The sequence below is a fragment of the Mauremys reevesii genome, linkage group 3 (assembly GCF_016161935.1).
Source record: "Mauremys reevesii isolate NIE-2019 linkage group 3, ASM1616193v1, whole genome shotgun sequence".
Classification (NCBI taxonomy): Eukaryota; Metazoa; Chordata; order Testudines; family Geoemydidae; genus Mauremys; species Mauremys reevesii.
The window spans coordinates 51,400,062-51,414,946 of NC_052625.1; the positions used below are offsets into that span (position 1 = coordinate 51,400,062).

The following is a 14,885-nucleotide window of genomic DNA, read 5'->3' on the forward strand; positions in this document are numbered from 1 at the left end:
AGTCATTAGCTACACATATTTGATGTGCAGTTTGTATTTAGTGTTTCAATTGGGTGCATGAAAGTGAGTCAATCCTGAAGTTAGTTATCTTTGGTAACTGTAGTAAGCAGTACAGGATCATCTTCTCCGTACACCTCTGCCCAATATCCTGTACTCCAGTCCTAACTTGCAGTGGTTTTGCTTATTTCAGTCCTGTGACAAATTAAGCAGAGGCTATGAATTATGAAAAATTGTGTGGTCTCTTTGACAGGTGGACTAGTGACTAAAAACACAATAATTATTTGAGCCTATGGCTCCAGAGGTGCAAGGTTGAGACAGTAATGTGATGCATGAGGCACATTCTCAGGATGATCAACTTCTGATGGAAATATTCTGTATGTGAATGTGTGTATGAGAGAGACAGAGAGATACTGAAGAAAAACTGTATTAAAAGAGCATATAAGATGCAACGTCAAGCTCTGAAAAGTTAGGCAATGCCAGAATTAAGGTTGTCTGTTCAGCCTTAATTTGGCCCCTCTGTACACATGTATTATGGTACAGTCTTTAATTACGTGATCACATACTATCTTTGGAGATTTTAGATGCTAAACTCTAACAAGTCTCTAATGAGTGTGTGTGAACTGGGATATTTCAGAGGCTGTTAACTTGGCCAAATTTGGGCAGATTTTCACAAGAACCATAGAAGGCACATCTCTGACCAATTTCAAGTCCCTGCTGGAAAGCATGAGGGTACTGGAGTTTTCATTTAATTTTTTTTTTTAAAGTGGTGGCAGACTGTTTCTAAATTAGAGAAGGTATTTTTCCCTAGTGTCATTCTGAGAAACAACCAAACTGTTTTGGCTGAAGTTTTCCCCACAAAAAAATCAGGGTGAGGCAGACACCTAGCATGGAAAATTTAAGCCCAAACAGTTAAAGTTAGGCAAAATTATAATGGAAAATATGCTGGCAATCTTACTGAAAAAAAGTTATTGTTTTGCTTCTTGTATATTTAAAGGAAAATAGTCTTATTTATATGAATGTAAGCAATAAAAAGCCATCCTGCAGTATCCTTGAATGAGATTTTTTTCCATGAAAACTGATTATAAAAATGTGCATTTTTACTAAGAATAATGTTTTTTGTGACTAATCATTGTAAGGCTGTTGTTGTGTTGTTGTTGTTTTTTAATTTTGTTGCAGAGTTTTTATCTAGTTTCAGGGTTTGACATAAACTTTTCTGTTGTTGGAATTGACTTTTAAGCACATCTAATGTGTTTTTTCTTATTGTTGTGGCCCTCCTGCCTTTCTTGTGATAAAAGCCTAACAGAAATGTCTGCGAGTAGCACATCTTCTGCAGGCTCTGCTGTTGCATCTGCTGTATCAACACGACCTCGACACCAGAAATCTATGTCTGCCTCTGGTCATCCTATAAAAGTTACGTTACCAACCATCAAAGATGGCACTGAAGCTTATCGACCAAGGTAATATAATACTTTGCGTTTGCATAGTGTTTTACATCTTCAAAATTCTGTACAAACTATTGGTAACATAAATTATATTAATATAGTGTATATAGTCTTAATGTATTATGTCATACAGTACTCCGGTATTGTTTTAAAATTCATTCATTTGAGTAACAGTGCTACATATGGTTTAGGTTCAGTTTTGTCCAGGACACATCATTTTTTGCTTATATCACACAATAAACATGTCTCTGAACTAGATCTCAGTCATTAGATAATTCCTGGAAAACAGCAATAGCTACATGTTTATCTGATGCAGACTCAGTCCATAGAATATATATGCTGACACGTTTAAACTGAATTATAAATTTTAAACCTGTTAGCACTGAAGATTACTTTGCACCTATTGGTGTCAGGAAAGGCACTATAAAATCTCCTCTTTCAGTGTCAAGAGCTTAAAGCTGGTATCACAATATCATATATATGTATTTGAGGTGGGGGAAGGGCCGGGGGGTGTATGTGGCTTTTTTCAACTGTGTTCCTCAAAAAGAATTCTGAAAAGATTTCAGCTCGGACCACCTGACTTGTGTGTATTAGAGTTTGAAATCAGTCAGCATTTTTTTTCCATAGGAGGAGTGAACAGTCTCCCAAATGTTACTTTTATTTATATATATGGGAGGTTGTTTTGTGTTAAACATTCTTCTGTTTTCCCAGCAGTGCAACTCAGAGAGTGCCTGCTGCTTCCCCATCAGCTCATAGTATTAGCACTACTACTCCAGACCGAACCCGCTTTCCTCGTGGGAGTTCAAGTCGAAGCACTTTCCATGGTGAGCAGCTACGGGAGCGGCGTAATGCCACTTACAATGGACCACCTGCCTCACCTTCACATGAAACTGGTGCATTTGCACACGCTAGAAGGGGCACTTCTACTGGTATTATTAGCAAGATAACTTCCAAGTTTGTTCGCAGGTTAGTACCATACTTCTGTGAATTTTTTGTGTTTGCTTTATTTCCTGGATAGTTTTCACTTCTTCTAAGATAATAAATGAGATTTATTTTTCAAATTCTTAATTCTTTTAGAGGATTGCCAATGTGACAATCTAGCATAAATGTAAATTTTAATTAGAATAGGATTATCTTTTTGCTTTGTTTTACCCTTTCAGAACCCGTCTTGCTTTGCTTTTCTCTGTATTATATCAATCCAAATTTGGCCAGCCATTCTCTTGCTTCTTTATCTTAAAAGAACGAAAATTAGGACTATCAAGAGATTAAAAAATTTAATCGCACGATTAAACCATAATAGAATACCATTTATTTAAATATTTTTGGATGTTTTCTAGATTATCAATATATTTGAAAATCTAGAATTCAGTTACAACACAGAATACGTGTTGTAATTGAAATCAATATATTTGAAAATTTGTCATGTGTCTGACAAAGTGGGTATTCACCCACAAAAGCTTATGCTCCAATACATCCCTTAGTCTTTAAGGTGCCACAGGACTTATTGTTGCTTTTTACAGATCCAGACTGACACGGCTACCCCTCTGATACTTGACAGAATACAAAGTGTGCAATGCTCACTTATATATTTTTTTTATTTACAAATATTTTCACTGTGAAAAACAAAAGAAATAGAAATTTTTCAGTTCACCTAATACAAGTACTGTAGTACGATCTCTTTTATCATGAAGTTGAACTCACAAATGTAGAATTGTGTACCAAAAAAAAAAAGGCGTTCAAAAGTAAAACAGTTGTGACAAAATTCCTCCTCTACCTTGGTGGGTCCTGCGCTTATTGGCAGATTTGCTTGCCTCAGAGATCTTCCCCTCTGGTGGAACCCACAGTCCGGGTCAACTCCTCCTGTGTCTGATCAGGAGTTGGGAGGTTTTGAGGGGGAACACGGGCTCGCCCTGTACTCCGGGTTCCAGCCCAGGGCCCTGTGGATTGCAGCTGTCTATAGTGCCTCCTGTAACAGCTGCATGACAGCTACAACTCACTGGGCTACTTCCCCATGGCCTCCTCCAAATACCTTCTTTATCCTCACCATAGGACCTTCCTCCTGGTGTCTGATAACGCTTGTACTCCTCAGTCCTCCAGCAGCACACCCTCTCACTCTCAGCTCCTTGCGCCTCTTGCTCCCAGCTCCTCGCACGCATGCCCACCTGACTAACTGGGAGGCTTTTTAACTAGTTTCAGCCAGCCCCTAATTGGCTTCAGGTGTCCCAAGCAACCTAGTAATCTCCACTGCCTTCTGGGAAGATCTTAATTGGCCCCAGGTATCTTAATTGACCTGGAGCAGCTACCATTTTACTTATCCTGGTACCAGGGATTTGTTTAACCTGGGGCTAATATCTATCTCCCACTACTTTTCTATAGCCATCTGGCCTTGCCCCATCACACAATGTAAAACTTTAGAGCCTACAAGTCCATTCAGTCCTATTTCTTGTTTGTCTGAGCAATTGGCTGAACAAGTTTGATTAAAATTTGCAGGCGATAACACTGCCCGCTTTTTGTTTACAATATCACCTGAAAGTGAGAACAGGCATTCACATGGCACTGTTGTAGCCTGCGTCACAAAGATTCATATGGCAGATGCACTAAAGATCCATGTGTCACTTCATGCTTCAACCACTACTCCAGAGGACATGTGTCCATGCTGATGACTGGTTCTGCTCAATAACAATCCAAAGCAGAGTCAGATGCCACCAGCAGAAGGTTGATTTTCTTTTTTGGGTTCGGGTTCTGTAGTTTCCACATTGGAGTGTTGCTCTTTTAAGACTTCTGAAAGCACGCTTCACACCTCGTCCCTCTCAGATCTTGGACAGCACTTCAGATTCTTAAACCTTCGGTCGAGTTCTGTAACTGTTTTTAGAAATCTCACATTGGTACCTTCTTTGCGTTTTGTCAAATCTGCTGTGGAAGTGTTCTTAAAACGAACATGTGCTGGGTTGTCATTCAAGACTGCTATAACATGAAATATATGGCAGTATGCGGGTAAAACTGAACAGGAGACATACAATTATCCCCCAAGGAGTTCAGTCACAAATTTAATTAACACATTATTTTTTGACGAGCATCATCAGCGTGGAAGTATGTCCTCTAGAATGGTGGTGAAAGCATGAAAGGGCATATGAGTGTTTAGCATATCTGGCACATAAATGCCTTGCAACACCGGCTACAAAAGTGCCATGCAAATGCCTGTTCTCACTTTCAGGTGACATTGTAAATAAGAAGCAGGCAGTGGTACCTTCCGTAAATGTAAACAAACTTGTTTCTCTTAATGATTGACTGAACAAGAAGTAGGACTGAGTGGACTTGTAGGCTCTAAAGTTTTACATTTTTTGGTTTTTGAGTTCAGTTATATAACCAAAAAAAATCTACGTTTGTATATTAAACTTTCATGCTAAAGAGATTGCACTACAGTACTTTTATGAGGTGAATTGAAAAATACTATTTTTATTAATCATTTTTACAGTGCAAATATTTGTAATAAAAAATATAAATTGAGCACTATACACTTTGTATTCTGTTGTAATAGAAATCAATACATTTGAAAATGTAGAAAAACATCCAAAATATTTAATAAATTTCAATTCGTATTATGTTGTTTAACAGTGCAGTTAATCACAATTAACTTTTTTAATTGCAATTTAATGTTTTGAGGTAATCGCCTGATCTAACTGCAATTAATCAACAGCCCTAAAAAAAATAGTCACATATATCATGCAGCAACTACAGTGGTTTCCTATTTACATCACTATGAGGGGAAAAAAAATGGGGTTTGATTTGAACAACTGAAAGGGTAGTTTGATGTATACATGAAAAATTTAATATCTCCATCTGCAAAATTGATGTGCTCTCATTAAACAAATTATCATGTAACATTAAAAAGAACATTTACATTTCAGTGATTAATTATAATCAAGTGATATAGACGTAATTAATTACAAAGCCCATTCCTACAATAGCAAGATTATTAATCACTAGAGAACTTTCTCTATTGAAACAAAAACAGTGTTTTCCCTATTCACAGGTTATTGTAGAGAATTTTGGTTTCTCATTGAGGACAGTAAAAATGACATGTAAAAGTGTACACTAACTGCTAGCATCTGGAAATCCTCATTTGTGTGAACATTAAGTAACCTTTTTTCTTTCATTTAAACTTATTTTTAAGCAGTTCATAAAGAATCTGAAAGTCAAGGATGCACATCAATGTTTACATTTAACCATGATGGATGCCGTAGAAAAACAGAAGATATATAGATCAAATAATTTGATCTTTTGACTGTTTACATGATTACCTTAAAAGCTTTCTTACAAGAATATTTAATTTTCACATTTCACTTATGTCCGGCAGTAGCTGATCAATTGATTTTCGTTTGAAACCACTGCAGAGATTTACCTACAGTTTTCATGTAGTAGGCAAGTTACAGAGGTTACAAATAGCACTCTACTGCACAACTGTCAATTTCACAACAGAATTAAATCCCATAGATCTTTGCTGTCTTTGGAGAATCATAATATCCTATATTAAATTCCACAGATATGCTTTCTAGTCTTAAATCCTTTCATAAGTGAAACTTGCCATTTTAGTAAAAGAATAGTTACAAGGTGACAAGAATAGTTTCTTGCAGTGTACACGCTGATCTCATGAACAAAATGTGAAGGGGGAGATGGAATTAAATAGCATGATAGGTTCAGAATAAAAATCAGTCTGATCCTCTTAAAATAAGATTAATCTAAGATGCTGACAATGTGTGGTTAATTATCTAAATAAGATGTATTCTCTACCTTTGCCAGAATTTCTTCCAAACTTGAGGATACAGAACTTTGAACCTACGTTAATGGCATTAGTAGTATGGAAACATTTTTGGGTTTTTTGTTCCCTTTCTGAACATTACAACCCGTTGCTAAGTGCTCTATCATTCCATTTGTGCAACAAAATTCCAAATGGGGTGAAGTGCGTTTTCCACTAATTAATTAATCATTTCAGGAGGCTACATTAATTGTTAGTCATTATAAATGTCATTCTGAGACTATATTGAATAAAATGGTATGCATGTAACATTGCGAAGAATGGTGATTTTTTTTTTATAGCCAGTTTTAGACTTGAACTTTTTCATCATACGCAATTAATGATAGATTTATATAGGACACACTGACAGTGTTGTCTCCTAATGAAATCAAACTGTAACAAAAAATTGCTTCTATGCATGATGGAGGGTTGTTTTTGTTTTAGATCTGATGATTAACTTCTGGTGTTTTCTTGGTATCAGTGACTACAAGTCCTAAATTTCAAACCTCTGACACTTCTTTGCTGTTTTAACCCTGTCTCTCGGATCATTGATTTTGGGGGGGAGGGGAGAAAGGGTGCTTGCCTCAAAGATATTTTGTTATACACCTCTACCCTGATATAACGCTTGTAATCTTACTGCATTATAGGTGAAACCGCGTTATATTGAACTTGCTTTGATCTGCCAGAGTGCGCAGCCCTAGCCGCCCCCACGGAGCGCTGCTTTACCGTGTTATATCCGAATTCATGTTATATCAGGTCGCGTTATATCAGGGTAGAGGTGTATTCTATCAATCTTAAATTAACTGTTTTGACTGTGTTTGGATTGTCTCAGTCTTGATCTTAATAATTTATTTCTTAATGTCCTTGAATAATATGAAATGTTACCCTAGTGAGCAATAGTTTTATATGTATATTGTTTACAAATATCAGAGGGGTAGCCGTGTTAGTCTGGATCTGTAAAAGCAACAAAGAATCCTGTGGCACCTTATAGACTAACAGACGTTTTGCAGCATGAGCTTTCGTGGGTGAATACCCACTTCTTGCATCCGAAGTAGTGGGTATTCACCCACGAAAGCTCATGCTGCAAAACGTCTGTTAGTCTATAAGGTGCCACAGGATTCTTTGTTGCTTTTATTGTTTACAAAGATCTCCAGAAGGATTGTTTTTATTTTATTTTATTTCTGGCAGTTGTATGTGTTTTTCTGGTAAGTATGTAGGGTATTTATACAGTATATATTTATATTATATTTCTACAGTAAATGCTTTTATACATTAGTTAAAATGCATCTTGCTTAGGGTATAGAGGCATTTTGTTGAAATGTGTATTAACAATTTGTGCCAAATGATACTTTCTAGATGGTCAGTTAACTAGATGTTCATATAGAATAATTTTGAAGGGTGTTATGTGGTGGATTAAATAATTTTTTAAAAATATTTACAAAAATGCTTGTACTGCAGCACTGGGAATGTACCCACTTATCAGATTGTGATACCTTGGCTTATATAATATGCATTGTACTTTTTTTTTTTCCCAAACAGCCAGAGGCTACTAACGCATATTGTTAAGTAATTATTTTACAAATCATGATGCCAGTTCAGCAAGGGACCTAAGCAGCTGCCTAACTTAAAGCCCATCCGTAGTGCTGTTGAATTCAATGGGATAATTTGTTGGCTTAAAGTTAAACAGATCATATGTAACCTTTTGAATTAGGGTCTCGGGCTGATCCAAGAAACTCATGGGCACATGCTTAGCTCTAAATACGTGACCATGCTTAAAGCTAAGCAGATGCCTAATGTTTCCAGGAGTCGAGCCCAAGGGCCTGTCCCAGAGAGGAGCTGAGCACTTGCAGCTGGCTATATTTGGCTTCAGTAGTACTTGAGGGCTCATAGCACCTCTCTGGTTCAGGTCCTCGTTGACCAAAGTGCTATAACTATACTTATTGGAATCATATATGGCCATTTTTCAGTCTGTAGTAGGCCAGAACTCTGTAACTTTTGCTAATCTTGCCAAGAGTTTAAAAAAAAAAAATACATATCAGGGTTGCAGTAAATTGAGGTGTCCTAAAGGGAAGTCAAACTTGCAGCTGTGAAAAATAGTACTTAACAAAAATTAGTAAATATGACATTTTTATGCTGAATCTTTGCTCGGTAGTTATTTTAACTCTGTTATAGATATGGGTTCTCTTGACTTTTATTTTTCGTCTTTATCATTGAATCTCAACCTTAACTTTGTTTTGAGGGATCCAAGTGAAGGCGAAGCCAGTGGCAGAACTGACACCTCAAGGTGAGGAGCCACAATTAATACTTCCCTGCTAGGTCCTTTGTGTTAAAAGTTTAAGTGATTTCTGAAAGATTTTTAACCAGGATTTAAAATAGAATAGTGCCTAAATAACATGTATTTTTAAAAATGTTATGTTTTGCTGTGGGTCCCTGCCCATCCCTCTTAATTCCCTGGAAATTCATTTTTTGATTTTTAAATACTTGTTCAAAACTGTGTTTTGTATTGTACATTTTGTAAAGAAACAAACTTGATAAGTTAACACAGTACTATGAAAGCAATCCCAGCTACAAGATTAAACCAAATCATAGGGCTCTTCTTTAAACATCTTCTTATGTTTAATGTTGTTTAGTATAATATAGGTTTAAGTAGCAAATATATAGGTTAATACTTAATGTTTACATGTAGAGTAAAAATATTAATATAGTCAAATATTTAAAAGTCACTGTTCACCAACAGTGAGCACCCTGCAATGTCTGAGGTATCAGTGTTTTCTTTACACTTCAAAATAACAGGGGTATTCAGATATTGTTGGGCGGTAATTGTAAATACTGACTTTGTGTGGCAACCACTACACACACAAACAAAACTGTAGCTGTAACATAAGCCATAACATACTCTTCAGTGTGTTTGCCTTTCAGTATATGTTCTCTTCTAGCATGTCTCAGTATGTCGACTGCCTTTTTAATGTGCTTGGTAAAGCACGTGTACATTCATGAAGTATCTAATGAATAAACAATGAACACACACTGCAATTATCATTATACTCTAAAATGGTTAATTACAAAAAAGAATGGCTTATTTCTGAGAACATTTAATAAGCATCTGTATTTAAAAGAGCAGCAGCTCTTTAAACCGTTTACATTCCTTAGTATAACTAATATTCTGTGTATGTTTCTGAATTACCTGTTTCAGCATTTCTTCCCCCTATGTCCTTAAGCTGCTGTGCTTCTGACACTATAGTAGTCAAGTCTGTTAATTTAATTAATCATAGCAGTGGATTTCAGCTCTGATCTCACCACTCATTCCTGTTCTCTAACTTTCTCTGCTGCCTCCTGGTTATCCTCCAGCCTAGTATGTTTTGGGCATCAAGCCACTTCCTGAAATGCTACATGAGTCCAAATCTCGACTGTGCTGCTGTGCCACGTCTTCTAATACTGATGTGGTGTGGTGGCAGCAATGAAAATAAACCATCAATTTTTAATGTTTAAAAAGCATACTTTTTTAAAAGCTATTGAGAGTGGTTCTGCTCCCCTCTGAATAGGGAAAAGTTTATTAAATGAAGTGGCAGGTTATCGTTCGGGGGGCGGGGGAGGAAGAACCTCATGGTTGAATATAGCACTTCAAATATAGGGGCAGAGACTGTTCTCCTATGTGTTTGTGTAACAACTGGCACATTTTAAGTAAAAATAATACCAGTAACGGCTGTCGTAGAGGGCCTTGCCCAGTAGTGGTGGCATTAGGGTGATTGAGTGAGGTAGTGTTTTGGGAACTAAGTTGCTTGCCCAAGAAGTACAAGTGGGCAGGAGGTGGGAGATGAAGGGAAAACAGCAGGGATGCAAAGAAAGGAAATGGGGAAAATGAGAGTGAGAAATTGACCTCCACTCTTTATTTAACAGCCCCTGCCAAGGAAACACCCCCCTCCTCAATAGTGGGTGGTAGCATCAGCAGCTCTCGGGCATCTGGGAAAAGAAGCAGCAGAATCTGGAACTTTTTAAATTGAAAATGAGTACTATTTTACAAAACTGTGTTCCAAACTTACCTATGCTGAGTGAGCTGATGGGTAAAGAAGCTTTATAGTCCCACTGTTTGTGTTCATTAGAAGATAATTACTTGACATTTTTGTCTCTCTTCCTCACTATTCTGTTACGTGTCTTCTGGCTTTGTATTGTTATGAGAGACAAAGAAGCTGTTTGACCACTCAGTTGAGTAATTGTAATATAAAATTCTACTGCATCAGTTAAAATAGGATGTTGCCAAAATATAAGGTCACTTTAAAAAAGAGGAGAAAGAGGGGGTCAAAAGTCCCTAAAGAATCTATAAAAACAAATTGGGTTAATTGTGAGCATAATGCTCCCCAATTTGTAAATATAGGAAATGAGTTTCTCTTCATGCACAAGCATGAAAGCAAAAGCTTTTGTGTGGAATGCAGGGTGGGTTTCCTTCCTTTGCTGCTTTTACAGCATGTTTACACATCCAGACCATGTGTCCCACAAATTAATACCTTTTTGTTGCTGTATGGTGTGCTCCAAATGATGAGCTCAACAGAAATCAAAAGATACTTTTTAAAATGTAGATTCCACTGTCTCCTGCTACAGCAGTGCAAAGGGATGTGTATCTGTAGTTACCATTGCACATACAGCTTTGTTATCCAGCATACTGGGGGAATGGAGGGTGCCAGTAAGTCAAAAATTCCGGTTAACTAAGAGGGAGGGAGTTTGGGTGTGTGAGGGAGCTCAGGGCTGGGGGTTGGGGCACAGGCTTTGGGTGGGAGTTTGGGTGCAGGAGGGAGCTTGGGGCAGGGGGTTGTGGCACAGGAGGGAGTTCGGGGTGCCGGATCTCGGAAGCGCTCACCTCGGGCGGCTTCCTGGAAGTGGCAACATGTCCCTCCTGCTCCTAGGCGGATGTGCAGGCAGGTGGCTCTGCTCGCTACCTCCACCCGCAGGTTCCGCTCCCGCAGCTCTCATTGGCCACGGTCCCTGGCCAATGGGAGCTGCGGAGCCAGCACTCAGGATGGGGTAGGGACAATGCACAGAGCTCCCCAGGGCCACACCTCCGCCTAGGAACAGCAGGGACAGGTTGCTGCTTGCGGAGAGCCTCCCGAGGTGAGCGCCACCTGGATCTGGCATCCCAAGACACTTCCCATGCCCCAACCCTCTGCCCTGAGCTTCCTCCTGCATCCAAACTCCCTCACAGAGCCCACACCCAGAACCCTGTCCTGAAATGCCAGTTTCTAGAGCTTTTCAGTTGATAAAGTGCCGGATAACACAGCTTTACTGTATTACAGTTAGGATTTTCTTAAACTTTATTACCTCCTAGCACTTAAATCTATTTTCTGGATTTTACTTTTGAGCATGCATCATGTTTCTCTCTCCAGGAGTGCTTCTGGGGAACCAAAAGACCGAGAGAAAGAGGATAGCAAAGATTCCAAACCACGTTCTTTGCGATTCACATGGAGTATGAAGACCACTAGCTCCATGGACCCGAATGATATGATGAGAGAGATTCGAAAAGTGTTAGATGCTAATAACTGTGACTATGAACAAAAAGAGAGGTTTTTGCTCTTCTGTGTTCATGGTGATGCACGACAGGATAGTCTTGTTCAATGGGAGATGGAAGTCTGCAAATTGCCACGATTGTCACTCAATGGAGTCCGCTTCAAGAGAATATCTGGCACTTCTATTGCATTTAAGAACATTGCATCCAAAATTGCAAATGAGCTTAAGCTGTAAAGAGAAACTAAATTTATGGGATCAGGGAAAATTCATACGTGAACTACACTTACGTTTTGAATGTACTGGTTACGGCTAGTGTGATTGGCCTGTGAAACTCCCCATGTAGAAATTGTCCCTATTGCAATAAGGTTATACATAGTTATTCTGAATTGTAAGATTAAATTCAGTATGACCTATACTAAATAACTGTAGCTAAAGAAGTTATGTTCACATGTACAGGTAAGTATATAGAGCATTCTGTTCATTTTATGTTCATAGTTGTATAATAAAAAAGATGATTGCTTAAATACAGATCTTGTATAGTTGTCTAGATTTCTGCACAAAAGTGTATGTTTGATGCTTTGAGTTGAAAAAGTTCTTCCCTATCACTATTTACATTTTTGGTGGTTTTAATAATTCTTCTATCATGCATTTTTTAAAACTGTGTCCAGAGTCAAAATGCACAAAAATAGTTTTCACAACTGTAGCATGACCATTTTTAGTTATTTAAAAATCATATGTGAATTTGAATCAGAAGTCGATAAATCGGCTTTTGTGGTACACAAGACTGTTCCTGCTTATGTTTGGTTCTTATCCTTGGTATTGGACAGTATTTAGCTGAAAAATACAAACATGTTTACAGTGTTGGCACTTACAGATTTAAAAAGATTATTTTGCCTTGGGCCAGCTGAGAGCTGCTGGGGAACAGAAATCACCTCTAGGTAATGTTTTGTGTGCAAATTATAATGCTTACTCTGCTCTTGAAAATGTAGCATCAAAATGGAGAAGAGTAAATTATTTCATTTAAATAATATGATGTAAAATATCACTTGTTTGCTGCCTTCGATATATTGCAAATTCTAGCGTGTGGAAATATATTAATGTTGGGACTGTTTCATAGCACAAAATAATTTGAAGTGTTGACCAATTGTATGAGTTAATAATACCACCTCAGGAATTTACTGGCTTTTGGAATATTTGCCCCCAAAGACAACATGCAATTCCTTATGATACTTTACTGCTAAACAATAATGGTTGATTTAGCTTATGTGGTTGTACAATTTGTTCCCATGTAACTTGTTTGTGTTTAATATTTTACTAGATTTCTTGTATTTATACCACATCATTATGCCTGTAATGTGCAGCTTTGTAATTTAGGCATTTGCCTATGGAAAAAAAAATTCCTTCCATAATTAGTAATATAAACTATGTAAAACCACTAGTAATGGTACCTTTTAATACTTGTTATTTTGTACTGAATTAACCATAGAGGTTGGTTGTGCAATGTTATTTAATGTCGTAATTACTGTAATATCCCCCCATATGCACACTCTTGTGGAGAATAGAAAGTTCATTGAAAATCTGTCACTTTAAAAAAAAATTAAAAGCTGTGGTAAACTCTGTAACTCTAAATTAGAAGGCTGTAAGTGTAGCTAATGTGCCATTCAATAATGGCTTCTTGACAGAGGTGGATTTTACATGCTGTACTATACTGTGATGTAGCTTTCTGTAACAGTTATATTCTGAAATGAACGTGTATTGTTGCCTTAGAAAAAGGGTGGTGTTTGGAAAGAAACAACTGTAGCCCCTTTTTACCTGGTGTTTATTCAAACAAATTTTGATGCAAGTCATCTTAATTCACTTTCACTGGTGCACTCTATTAAAACTTACTTGAACAGTTCTCATACTAAAGTGCTTGTTGTTTGCCCTTAATCAAAATGAAAATCTATTCCAAGGAGATATTTTTATTATGCAACAGCCCTAGAGGTCTCTTCTTGCAGTTATGTATTTCATTTGTTCCTTTTGGGCCACAAATTCTGTGTTGTGAAAAATCAGTCCCTGCATAATTTTTATGGTCCCACTCGTCAAAGTGCTGAGCATCTTCTAGAAGGTGCCAGTGGGGGTGCAGGGTGCTTTGCATCTCATAGAATTGGGTCACTGGGACACATCTAGATCCATATCCCAATTTTTGGAAGTGAACTTTTAGTTTCCGAAGGAGCTCCTTCATATGTTCACCACCAATCTGCTTCAGGAATTATTTAGATCTCTGTGCAATTTATCCATGAATCATAAGAACGACCATACTGGGTCAGACCAAGGGGCCATCTAGCCCAGTTTCATGTCTTCTGACATTGGCTGATGCCAGATGTTTCAGAGTGAACAGAACAGGACAATTTATTGAGTGATCCATTCCCTGGCATCCAATCCCAGCTTCTAGCAGTTAGAGATATAGGGACAACCAAAGCACAGGGTTTCGTCCCTGACCATCTTGGCTAATAGTCATTGATGGACCTGTACTCCATGAACTTATTTTAAAAAAAAAAATTTTGAACACAGTTATATTTTTGGCCTTCACAGCATCCTCTGACAAGGAGTTCCACAGGTTGACTGTGTGTTGTGTGAAGAAATACTTCCTTTTATTTGTGTTAACCCTGCAGTTTACTAATTTCATTGGGTGACCCCTGGTTCATATGATATGGGAAGGGGTAAATAAAACTTCCTTATTCACTTTTTCCACACCATTCATATCCCCTCTCAGTTCTCTCTTTTCCAAGCTGAACAGTCTTTTTAATCTCTTCTGATATGGAAGCTGTTCCATACTCCTAATCATTTTTATTGGCCTTCTCTGGACTTTTTCCAGTTCTAATGCAACTTTTTTGAGATGGGACAACCAGAACTGCACCCAGTATTCAAGGCGTGGGTGTACCATGGAGCTGTATAGTGGCATTGTGGTATTTTCTGTCTTATCTATCCCTTTCCTAATAGTTCCTAACATTCTGTTAGATTTTTTTTGACTGCCGCTGCACATTGAGCAGACGTTTTCAGAGAACTATCTGCAATGACTCCAAAATCTCTTTCTTGAGTGGTAAGCATCATTTTGTATGTGTAGTCAGGATTGTTTTCCAGTGTGCATAATTTTGCACTTACCAACATTG

At 37.7% G+C, this 14,885-nt stretch overlaps 1 protein-coding gene across 3 annotated transcripts in view; it reads left to right on the forward strand.

The window, feature by feature from the left end:
* Window positions 1-13,641, forward strand: part of MARK1 (microtubule affinity regulating kinase 1) — a 106,358-nt gene extending 92,717 nt beyond the window's left edge. Inside the window, exons 15-18 of one of the 3 annotated variants that reach the window (XM_039530920.1) lie at window positions 1,296-1,457; window positions 2,157-2,408; window positions 8,477-8,521; window positions 11,613-13,641. In XM_039530920.1, coding sequence (XP_039386854.1) covers window positions 1,296-1,457; window positions 2,157-2,408; window positions 8,477-8,521; window positions 11,613-11,967 — 814 coding nt within the window. In that variant the 3' untranslated portion in view covers window positions 11,968-13,641. Of the gene's footprint in view, window positions 1-1,295; window positions 1,458-2,153; window positions 2,409-8,476; window positions 8,522-11,612 lie in introns of all 3 variants that reach the window. The other 2 variants (XM_039530919.1, XM_039530921.1) reach the window with 2 other exon arrangements.
* Window positions 13,642-14,885: the final 1,244 nt, after the last annotated feature.